This window comes from Opisthorchis viverrini, assembly GCF_000715545.1.
Source record: "Opisthorchis viverrini unplaced genomic scaffold opera_v5_395, whole genome shotgun sequence".
NCBI lineage: Eukaryota > Metazoa > Platyhelminthes > Trematoda > Opisthorchiida > Opisthorchiidae > Opisthorchis > Opisthorchis viverrini.
The window spans coordinates 343184-355672 of record NW_008752054.1 but is presented as its reverse complement, the minus strand read 5'-3'; the positions used below and the strand labels follow the sequence as shown (position 1 = coordinate 355672).

The 12489-nt window shown below is 43.0% G+C and overlaps 1 protein-coding gene across 1 annotated transcript in view; it reads left to right on the top strand.

Annotated features, from left to right (window-relative positions):
- T265_10692 (hypothetical protein) overlaps positions 1 to 12489 on the top strand; it is a gene marked incomplete at both ends in the record, with an annotated part of 123993 nt that overhangs the window by 36128 nt on the left and 75376 nt on the right. Inside the window, one exon of the mRNA XM_009177146.1 lies at positions 6142 to 6306. Coding sequence (XP_009175410.1) covers positions 6142 to 6306 — 165 coding nt within the window. The remainder of the gene's footprint in view (positions 1 to 6141; positions 6307 to 12489) is intronic.

The following is a 12489-nucleotide window of genomic DNA, read 5'->3' as shown; positions in this document are numbered from 1 at the left end:
TTTAATTGGCTATTGGTAACCTCGCACCTCTCCTTTCAATATTCCTCTTACTCCGCTCTTCCCCTCCTCTGCTCAATTCACAATTAAATGTCCATAGTATCCGTTATGACGGCGTTCTTTATGTCATTTGGCTGCTAAGGTATTGACAATGTTAAACAAATTCAAACCCCCCTCGGTCCATTTGGCTGCCTTCAACGTCCTTAAGTATCGGGCTGCTCGCACTCGTTCACCCGATTTACCGTGCATTGGTGTGCGCTGCAATTACAATATTGACGATATACTGGTGCTTTCGCAACTAAAGCAAGCTCGGAACCACTGTATTTGTTTGTGCCGTGGTCAGCTCTGTTTTAGGTCATCCACCTGGCTCGTAGTAGCCGCCCCTACTAGTACTCCGTGATTTTGGAGATACTGAAAGTTACGGATGCTTTTCGTTTTTAGTGGCTTTCATGCTGTAGGTTTCTATCCGGATTGTCTGACTGGGTGTAGGAGGTGTGAAAATCTCCAATGTTTGCAAAAGGCTAGCTCTAAGTACTCCTCCCTGTTTCTTTTTCTTTCCATAGTAGAGCTTTACTCAAATACATTGACATGACTTCATGGCAGAGAAGCACCACTGTTCTCTCTGATACTGTTGCCAATGATGACGGTGGTGTCATCCGACGAACGTATTTGCCCACCATTTGTTTCTTTCATCTGCTTGTGTCCACAGCTAGCGTTAAATACGCTCCTAAAAGTCTACTTACACGTTCAGTTGCATGCAGTCTCTAGACCTTCCCGCCTTCATGAGTGACGGGCCATGAGAGCCATGGACGAGTGGGGAGCGTTTAGTTTAGCTGCATATTGTTCATTGTCTCACAAGCTACTGGAATGATCAGTATCGCCCAACCAGGCAATGTCACCGAAGACCTTGTCTTCGCATTCATGTAGAATTCTGAGGAGAACCTCTAAGCGCCAATCACGTGTAGTTTCGGTCTGTCCTATCAATGTATGGTGGATTACATCTTTATGTTTGATCAGTTGATTGCGTTTTCTTTTCAATGAGTTTCATACTTCCAGTTGCCAAATTGTTTAGGTTAGTTGAGAGAAGCTTGAATGGACCACAAAATCCTACTAATTGTCTTTTCATCCTGCACCAGATTTTCAGAAAGTCCAATAGTTAATGACGGATTTTGAGCACGTTTTTGTCGACTAATCTGTGCATGAACACTTCACTCGAAGCGATGGAAGTGCTGTCTAAAAAATTGCGTCTCCTGGTCACTGCCACATCCTCTGACTCTTCGTTATTTTTCGAGCGATACTGCATTCCTATAAAAGCGTTTTATTTGTTTGAAACGCCACCCGGTTCGCACTGTCACATAGTTATAAAATTCTGTGTTCTTCGTAGTTGTTGCGCCTTTCGTGACTGCTTCCAAAAAATAACAGTACTAGTTGGAATGTTATTCACTTTCGGCAGGTAAATCCTCGAAAGGTGTGAACTATTTATCCTTCACTGCGTCCGCACTGATCTCGGTGTAGTACGAACCGGTATTTTCGCATTCACACACACACACACCAGCGAACGGGATCTCATTGGAATTCTGTTTTGCCGGTGTAGTACGAACCGGAATTTCGCATTCACACACACACACACCAGCGAACGGGATCTCATTGGAATTCTGTTTTGCCGTGACATTTTTGGCATTTTTTATGTAAACAACTTTCAGATGTGTTTGTTTCATCTGCCACAGGCCAGTGCGTATGGGCGTTGGTAAACACGTTTTTGCCTTACTGTCATTTCCGTCTGTCACTGGACATCACCCTAGCTGTATCACTGACATTCAATTTGTTTCAAGGGATAGTTTAATTAGACGTTTAGTTCGAAAGTATGCACGTGTAAGTGCACGTTTTCACAAAGTAGATTGACTTGTGACCTAGATTTTTTTGCTGACACCGAACGCGGAACTGGTATGCTACCTTCCCTGGCTTTGTCACATGCGAACCTGGGCTTGTAAATGTGTGAACTTGATTTCTGTATAGGCAGGGATCTAGCAAATGGTACATTATTGAAATCCACCCTGGTGAATTGTGGTTATTTGCCGTTGAGTAAACAATTTCTTACTACGTTTTTCCAGCTTATGGTAGCCTAACCCTAAGCACCTAACCGCCACGCGATTCACTCCCAACCCACGCGCTTCGGTTGATTTCAAAGGGTTTCATCGAGCAGTATTGCTTCTTCCAAGTCAAAGGTCAAACACTACACGGATCCAATGGAAAGAAATTCGTTGAATAAAGTTGTCAACACTTTTTGTCGCAGTAGCAGACGGTGTTTTTTGCGCAATTCCGAGTGAATGTCGCGGATATTCACTACCCTGGACTGTCTGTGACTGATATATGCGCCCAATAATCGCCATACTGGATGTGTTTATTGGCTGTTAACTATTGTCTTCTAAGTTATCATACACTATTTTGGTACTACGTGTCCGAAAAACAACTTTAGAATTGTATAGAAAAATTGTGCTCTGTAACAAATTGTAAATATGCGGTCGAATTGTGACACGCCGTCGAATTTCCCATGTTCGGTATTATACAACTGTCTGAATTGTCACGCTGCCAGTCTATTGGTCGAACCAAGTGAAAAGGCTTCGATTAGTTTTGTGGGGTGGCGCAACGGCTTAGCGACTGGGCACACTCATTCCATCTCAGTTGACATATGGAATGATGGTAATATATTTTATCTTTGTAATGTCTCCCCTTAGGGAGATAAAAATTGAATTTAGTTTATCAGCCATATACCATGTACCATCGGTGCAATGGTCCCAGCTGCTGCAGATCCGATCACTGGAAAGTAGGAAGATATAGCCAGTCAATTGGAGGTAATGGCGTGTTCAGTTCTGGAAGTGGGTAGCTACGCGTTGAAGGCGATAGCTTTGATGCACGGGCGCCAATGACTACCATTGGTGAGTGAGTCCCGGTGTCCCCATCCTGGGAGGCAGCAGTTGTCGACCCAACTAAGTTTAGTGACTAGTGTTTTCCTCCTTACTTGCCAGGTCATACACTGTCCACCTCTCGGTCGCTTCCATTCAGCACAGGGCTGGGCGAAAAGAGCTTTGCTAGTCAGACTGTTTTCTGACATACGGAGTATATGTCCTAGCCAACGTGAATAATTTAGCTGTCGCGAACGACCATCTGGCGTACCTTAACATTACGAATCCGGTATCTCCACCAGACCTGACCAATGCTTCAGAGACACTGATGGTCAAACACCGATAACTTTCGTATGTCTTCTGCGCGTAGATCTAACGTTTCTGATACATGAGGCGGTGTTAATCACAGTGTCCTTGACAGACAAAGTGACGGCGCGTCGGCGCCATAGGGGTCAGAGGTTGACAAAAGCCCCCAGGGTGTCCCGATTCGAGTAATAATACCGTCTCCAGCCAGTCCACCGGGACATACAGTTGCCCAGGTAAAAAAAATTATCTGCCAGGTCGATTGGTTCACCTGCAAGCATGATGTGTGAGTTTGATCCCATCCAGTCTTGTAGCAGCACTTTACACTTTACAGGTGTGAAGCTCATGCCAAACCATGCTGCAGTATTACTCAGCTTGTTCAAGATGGCTTGCTCTCTTAAGGATCTGAACCAAGGAGAACCATAGGTGCCGAGCAGAAGCTATCTTGCTTGGAACTTTGTGCTAGATCGCTCGTTGGTTTCACGGGTACACACTTCATGTTGTGTTCCTCTGAGTCCCTCTTTCTGTTCAACCACAGTGAACAAACCGAATACGGTCCCTTCTGTGGGAGACTTCAAGGAACCAGCTGGAAGTAGCCCTTTCTGATGAATGGTATCGCTGCTCTAAAAAGGAACACCGCATTTTGCATTATCACATGTATACTACATTTGTACACGATTACCATGCCATCTCTACGACGGTTTACGTGTGGAGTTGCTCAGTGTTGCCCGACTCTCGTTCTCAGAAATGGCTCAGAAGGACCGAGTATATTTGATTTAATCATTGCTTTTGTCAGTTATTTAGTCACGTGGTGTCACGTGGTCTGCTAACGACCCCAATTCTACTCTGTGTGCGTGATAGCTGTTTTCGAAAGCAGTTCCCACACTTTCCCCAATGTTAGGTTTACCAGCAGCTCTCTACCGTTCTCGGCTATAACGAACATGTCCATTCGGTTTGCCAGTTAGGTTACGAACCTGTGAATGCCGAATCTTCTATTTCCTATAGTTGCATATCGTCAACCTCACTGCAGCGACAAAAGATAAGACAAATCGCCGGGGTGATGTACGAGTAATAGCGTTTTCTGACTCACCGCTTCAAGCCCTTGAGTCTGCTTTCGGGTCTGTCGGTCAACCAACTTCGCACTTTGAGCTGGATTATTGGATAGCGGCCTTTCTTCGTCATGGCCATTTATGGTCGATCATGCGGCTGGACTTCCGTGAGGACAAGTGCCTCCACGCATCACTGAAATGCTGAAAATGTATTTCACGAGTTTGTAGTGAAGCCCTCCACTACCTTTCTCTGGCTGGCTTATGTTCATTTCAGTTTGTTTCAAAGTTGTCTGCCTCTGTTGTTGTCGTGCTCAGTTGACGGTAAGAGTGTTTGCAATTGACGAAAGCGGAAACCGAAAGAAACACCAATTTAGTTGTCATTCAGGATGAATGAACTTTTTGGGTGATCCAATAACTTTTTTTCGAATTCCCCAAGGTGTCAAAATGCTATTCTCTTCTTGACATCGGATAACTGCAATCTAGACCTGTTTGCCAATTAGCCATCGCTTATATTTCAAGGCCCGATTTCTCCTCGTATCCAATAAGCTTACTTGGTTATCCCATCCCTGGCGATGTTAGCCCTGGTGCCTCCTTCAAGATGTAGGAAACGCTAACACAGTGCTTGTTGTATATAATGATTACTTGTATGCATGCTGAATATTCACTTCTCGGAGTACCTGAAGCAGTTCTTAGGTCAAAGTAAATTAAATTAAGGGAATTATACCTAACTCAAGTTTCATCCACGTTTCCTTCGCAGTCATTTGTGCCCCGTCTCCATGATGCAGCACTCCCTTTTTGCGAGAATCGTCCGTGCGATGAAGCCGTTTTTACGATGTTCATTCTTTTCTTTACTTTACGAACACCGCACTCCCTCTTCGGAAGGAATCTCCAACTAGGAAGAGGTTTTTCTTGAGAAGTCTTCCATTTTTCCACTCAAGTCTTGGAACAGGAGTCATTTGACCTCAATCGAGGAATACTCACGAGGAACAAACCAGGCGTGTGTTCCAATGGTTGACAAACCTTACTAGCAAGATCGATGCTGTGGGATATACCGGGCTATAGTCATACAGAACAGACCAAGATACAATGTGTTCGAGCGTCACTTTGCGATACGACGCGGCTAATTGCATTCGATTGACCCATGAATTTCTTGAAGAAACACGTAAAAGTATCTAGGTTTTATCTTGGTAAAGCGGAACAGAGCAGTCGAAAGATCGTCAGCTGTTCTCATGTGTGAACACAGTTAAAGAAAGAACATATCAGGAAGCAATAGAATGAAATCTTCAGTTTCCAGAGAAAGATCCTTCATGACAGTATGATCCTTCCTTTTTTGTGGAACTGCCAGAGAAGACCTAACGAGGATTTGTCCAAGGTCGTCAGAAACTGCTCCCATTCCCGACAAATTACTGCAATAACAGGTTGGAAGTTTTGTGAAGGCGTTCGATGTTCTAGGATTCGCCGAACTACTGATTACTTCAAGAGCTGTTAGATAGGACGAACAACGACACATGGGCGCACTGGAACTGTTTAAGAGCCCACATTACTCATAGAAGAATCTACATAATCCATCTTGCATAATTTAACATTTTCCACCGGAATCGACACATTGGTCGTGACTTTGCAAACTGTTTTATTATGCATTACTTAAAAGAGAAAGTCTTCACTTTGTTTGATTCCGGTCTTGCTTTGCCTCGAACCCTTCACTAGTCAAAAACCGTTCGCAGTTAAAAACAATTCACTACTCCTGAGATGTTTTCATTATAAGGAGAGAGAGTACTGAACTCAACATAAGTGTACTATTTGCTCCTGTCATTCAACATCACATTTCCACATGTGAATGACACTGATAATCTGGTTTCTCGTTTCCCTCGCTCTTTTTTCTTCTCCAGACTAGAATTGTTGACAGTAAATGCATTAGTGGATGGTGTGAACAGCAAGAAACCCAGCTGCTCGTCATTGCGATGCATCAGGTCCGTGAAGAAGCTTACTGGAGCAGACATCCGAATCGATCCGGTGGAAAACCTGTTGAACACGGTAGATCGGGGCGTGTTTCGGTGAGTGACATGCTGTGTGCTTCTGGACTTCTCGTCTTGTGTTATGTACGCTTGCTCACCATACGGTTCTCAACAATCTCACCGTCCCGTTTCACTTATGCGGCTGATAGTTACGAGACTGGATTTTCATCTGGCAACTCCCTCAACGCGAAGACTCCGGAGAATTTTTTTTTGAAAATTCCGATAGCAGTCTCAGTTCAGGTTTTTTTTCGCCTGCTCGCTTGTGTCTGGATAGGGAATCTATTTTTCCGAGTGCCACTCACGTTGAGATACATGCTTCACGAAATCCAGTAAACTTAGCCTTCATTGCCAAAGTAACTAGGTTCATGGTTTGGTAAACAGTTGGTGGATTTAGTGCTGGGCCACGTTTTCTACAAAACCTTCTCCAGGCCAAGCGAATAAGCTACCACGTTGACCAAGTTTTAAGGCAGTCAGAGAACCAACCGGTGGGATTTCTCATGTCTAACCGATTCAATCAGTGCCGGATGTCAGTCATGAGTTCTCTTTTGTTGATTTGTGTGGATGTCTAACATTCACAACACATCGGCTTTGTAGTGGATTGTCTTAAATTTGAACCAGTATTGTGGCACCTTGCTTCTTCGGTGTACGATATCTTAGTGTAATATTCCTTTGGGGTGTTGTTTGCAGATTTTTTGGTCTATGTGTAATTCGGGGCTGATGGGATCTGGTGTTTGTGTAATTAAGTGAATCTTGGGTTATGTAGTTGTTGCCTAAAACATTTCACTATAACCGCCCGTTTTCTGGGCTGACCCAGAACTCCTCTCCACATGGTTGCCAGTTCTATGCCCTCCACTCTATTCACGCTAGTTTGCTTGGTGATTTTCACCACTCCGGGCATCAGCCTATGTGATGTAAATCGCAACCGTCGTGTCAAAACTTCCACATCTTCCAAATTTAATGTGCGTCCATTGTCCAGTTTACCCTGGACCACTGCATGGTCTCTTTAGTCTTAGCTTAGTCCTGCCCGCTAAGTGCCCCTTCAACCACCCCAGCACTGAGCTCAGGGTTTTTCTTTTCTGGAATGCTAATGCTAGCCGTATTAACCATCCTTCTTATCGCTTTAGATGTCCCTGCTTGGAATGAAGCGTCTTCTTGTTGGGTCTTAGTTGCCACTGAATTAAAGCTACTGGTTAGCCGCTTTTGAAGTCTGCTCTACCTCAGCTTGAAGAGAACTGCATTCAGCTCCATACTAAACTAAATGTAAGGATTCAGTGGTAAGATATTGATAGAATTAGTCAACTTTGTCAAGCTTGATCACAACGACTGGGTCATCTGCGTAACGCAAAAAAAACTTTCATTAGACACTCGAATTCAGCCGAAGCTATATTTCAAATCGTCCATATAAAAATTTATATAAGTATATACTTGCAAAAGCTGAGAAATTCTAGAGTCCCACCGTCATATCCTCTTCTTGAGTGTATATACATGAGTCAACAACAAAATGACGGGGTTTAGGCAAATTTTGATGCCTGCAACTTTCTTCCCTATAGAGAGTTGCGTTCGTTTCATCTGCGTACGCAAAAAAAAACTTTCATTAGACCCTCGAATTCAGCCGAAGCTATATTTCAAATCGTCCATATAAAAATTTATATAAGTATATACTTGCAAAAGCTGAGAAATTCTAGAGTCCCACCGTCATATCCTCTTCTTGAGTGTATATACATGAGTCAACAACAAAATGACGGGGTTTAGGCAAATTTTGATGCCTGCAACTTTCTTCCCTATAGAGAGTTGCGTTCGTTTTGCCTTGTGTGCTTATCGCGAGCTCTTTGCTCGCTCGAGAACGTCCGTTTGAACATCGAGTTGACATTAGAGCTTACGAGCGCTTCCTCCGGTCCAACCGAAACCCAGCTACTCTTTTAGCGAAACCATACGAATTTTATTTTATACATATGACCTACCGGTAAATGGACTTAAGGTGCCTACCAGAAACGTAATTGCGTTCTCAACTGTTCCACCGATGATCCACCGTGCGAAGTCTTCGTGGATGGTGATGGAAATGACACTCTCCATTCCAATTCCCTTTATCCTGTGGTTGTTTGTTTTCGTGGCTACCAGTTGAAGTGTTGCTGGGTTCCGCGTGACTCATCACGCGTTTTTCCAGGAATGTGGATTCATTAGGACGGCCTTTGAGCTATTAGTAACGCACTAATTGAAATCTAAATTGTCTAGCATATAGTGGGACCCTTTTTCTGTTTTGATTTCATAAGAAAATCTCCACTTTGGGTCACCATGTTTACCTCCCACCACTCCCACTATAGACTGGTGGTTTTTAAACATGCACTGAGCTTAGGATGACCACACTTTTCTAAACTTAGTGTCTTTTGAGCTGACTGCTTTTGGCCATACGAGAACTTGTTGCACTCGAACACGGATCAGTTTTCCTGACGGAACATACTAATTTAGTTTTGCACCTTTAATGTTATTTCAGGCTTTGTACGACTCCCTGGCCAGTTGAGTTTATTCGACATTTTTTCTATATTAAGAATGCGCCGCGAGGTGTATGTTTTGCGTAATCTGGCGAGCATGCATATCGAAATGTAAATGTCATGTTGCGAATCCAAAATTGAATCACGCATTTCTGGTATTCGTATGAAAAGTTTATTAAAAACTCCTGATTGGCACCAGAAACTGAGTTACTGTCACGCCACACGAAATTCGACAGACGCACCGTAAGAATTAGAGAAGTGGATAAAGCTGGAGATATTCCTGGAGCGCTCTACGTTACTGTTTTCTTTACTCGAGTCATCGAAGAAATCGGCTCCTCAGAATACTTTGTGACGATGTTCTTTAACCTGAGTTCCCGTATAGATCCCCTCCGGATTAAATGACAAAACATCCTATGATAAGATTCTTTCCAAGAATAACTGATTCGACTGAAGTGTAACCACACATGACTGCTATCGTTAAAATAATGGATTTCTACACCCTTTAGGAAGCCACAAGCTAAGAATATAGTAATGTACTGGGAATGGGATGGACTTACGGGGAGTTGTTCGTGGGTATCGGTTCACCTGAGAAGCTCCTAGTCTGTCGAAAGACCGTTACCGTATGAACGCAGCACAAACCACGGATACTGAACGACGTTGTGCTTCTGGAATGTCACTGTATTATTTAACTCAAGGGTGGCCAATACGCATAAGGCAAGCCTTTGAGTTCCTGTTCTGAGCTCACCCAATGGACATCTCGCTGGGTCATACGTGAAGGGAACGCTGTTGTGGTTTCTGAAGCGAGTAAACTCTTCGCGAAATACATCAATACCACACTACATGAATGACTCAACTGAATTCCAGCTGAGTCACTCCTTTGTGATATTATTCAACTGACTGTGCTGCTCGCAGACTGCCTCATGCTTCAGCTGGTGCGATATTCGAGATGTCGCAGGACAATTTGTTGACAGAGCACTTCTTATAAGGTTGCTGAAAATACATGCTTCAGTGGTGCGATATTCGAGATGTCGCAGGACAATTTGTTGACAGAGCACTTCTTATAAGGTTGCTGAAAATAGTTCGACAACCCACAACCGGGTTAGTGAAATGCGTTCATTTTGGGTTCAAGTAAAAAATAAAGGTGACAGACTGAGACTGTGTCACGTCCCCTTTTCATATTATTCGAGTCTTTATCAACTTTTCGCGTCCCTGTTCAACAGGTCAATCTTTTCATCTACAGTTTGACGGAACTCGTTAACTTTAGTTCTCGTTCATTTGATGACAGCCTCGTCGATTTCCCCATCTTTACAATAGTATTTCGATCGAACATGTTTATTCGTCACCTATTTTGTCTGTCATTTTCAGGCGCTCATACACGTGACCTCGTGAGCGCTGTTTCTGAAGATGCTTTTTTTACACCTAGCCTTACGTCATGCTATGAACAAGTGAAGGGATAATGTACAGCTGGCAACTGTGGACAACATGTGAATAGTCATGCGAGGCTGAATAGTTTTATAGTTTACTAAAGCAGTTTGACTGTACAACCGTAATTTTCATACGGATTTCAACATTGAGATCACCCGCAATGTCCATTGAAGTGGGAAACTCGCCTTTGTTTTAACCTCAAGTTACCATTCGCTGGTCTTCTTTCAATTGAGGGTTGTTCACAGTAACCTGGGACTGCTCCGTTTGTTCATTTATCCGAAATTTCCAGCACTGAAAAACTCCAATTTGATGGTCGGGGCTATTCTGAAATTAGGAGAAGTATATTTTTCCACCCTGTAAATATTTCTCTATTTATTTTTATTTTATTATTTTTTATTTACGTCGGGAGGGGAACTGACGCACAATCACCCATCACAGATCTGTATCAGTGTTTCATCTCTGGGTCCCCTTAAAGTCCTGTCCTACAAAAGCCATCATTTCAGCATGTAGACGAAAGGGAACAGCATATTTCTTTGTAAGCAATTAGAGTTCTGATGTTTTTCGAACAAACAAATGTTTACCAGTCGCTCACTAATTTTGTTTCCTTACACATGCACAAGTGAACCTCGAAGTTCTGTATACATGAACTTTATACCTGCCTGTTGAGTTGTGTCGTCATTGGAATTTACTGTGTGTTATTCAAATTAGAACACATCAAGTGTGTTAATTGTCAAACTTGACATTGTTAACCGCGTTTTCTACACCGACAGCCTCATATTAGTTGTCTGTAGCTCGTAAGAATTGTCTGTCATTCTACTCCCCCACTACGAAATTGACTTGTTGATCATCTGGAGGTTGTCATTCTCTCGGTTGGTTAGCCACACCTGCGAAGTTATTGTACAAAAACCCTATCTTCGACACAGCTCAACAAATAAATATTTACTAATTCGTTTGCGCGTTTCCCACTCTTTTGATTCCAAAGAACCGGAACTCTAGACATCAGTCCAGTTTAGAAATTCCCCCAGTGTCGCTTAATCCCAAGTCCCTCTCTTTAAAATGAACCCGCATTCACCAACCCCATCTCTTTTTACACTTTTTTTTGCTTATCCATATTTCGTAGGGTGACATGGGAGAATCCTGGTTAAAAAACCAGCTGGACGTCTTTTAATTCTGTTCCGTGTAAATCCTCAATATAAGTCATTTAGTAGCCATCGAGAGAGTTCGGTTATCTTCTGAAGCTAGGGAAAATCAGCATTTTCCGGATACTCCTTACGAAGTAATTACAGATATTCGTAATAAGACACCCATTGTTTTCCACAGCGAATTACAAGCCCCTCTGTTTAAGCCTATCCAGCTGAAGGGGCCTCTATCATCCTTTTGGATAAGTCTCTACCGGGAAAATTCGACCGATTTAGTTTGGTAGAAATGTTTTTACTGATTCGTTTCGGACGTCTTCATCTTGTTCAATTAGTGTTTTATCTAATCCATCCTCGCTATCGATAGAATTTTGAAAGCACCTGGTCATGTTTTTGACTCACTGCATAACGACAGATGGGAGTATTTCGCGATCTTTTCTATTTTGTGGACCTCAGGTGCAACATGTGTTTTGACCCTTTCGGGATTTTTTGATTTTGTGTACCTTTGTGATTTGAAAGTGAATGAGATACATGTATAAACAACTATGCAGCAAGCAATGACAGAACCGGTTACTCCAAAAGATGTCAACCTGGCTCATCTTCGTGAAATCAAGTGTATCTTCATATGACGTTCACAGTCAATCAATCTATTCAATTTATCAGCTATAAACCGTGTACCATAAGCACATGGGTACCAGCTTCTACGGTCTCGATCACCAGAAAACGGGAGTGTGGGACCTACAACCAAGCCTTGGAAGCGAAGACTTGTTCAATTTGTTGGGAAATCGGATGGCTACGCACTGAACGCGATAGGTTCGATGCCGGAGCACCATTGATAGTATGACTGGGCCAATTCTGACAATGTCACTGGTGATTTGAGTCCCGGGGTCCCTATCCAGGGAGGCGGAAGTTGCCCACGCGAATAAATTTACCGGTTAGAGTTTTCGTATTTTGTTGCCAGGTCATACATTGTCCACCTCTTGGTAGAGCAAATGATGAAGGAAGGACAAATTTTCCCGAGGTTTTGTTATCGGAATGTGGGGAGGGTGACTCTGAAGCGCATTCGCTCAAGGCCGTTCTTGTTTAAGCGTGGTTGTTGTGAATGGGCTCTCCTATACTGCTAATAGGGCTTGAACTATATATATATATATATATATATATATATATGTCAG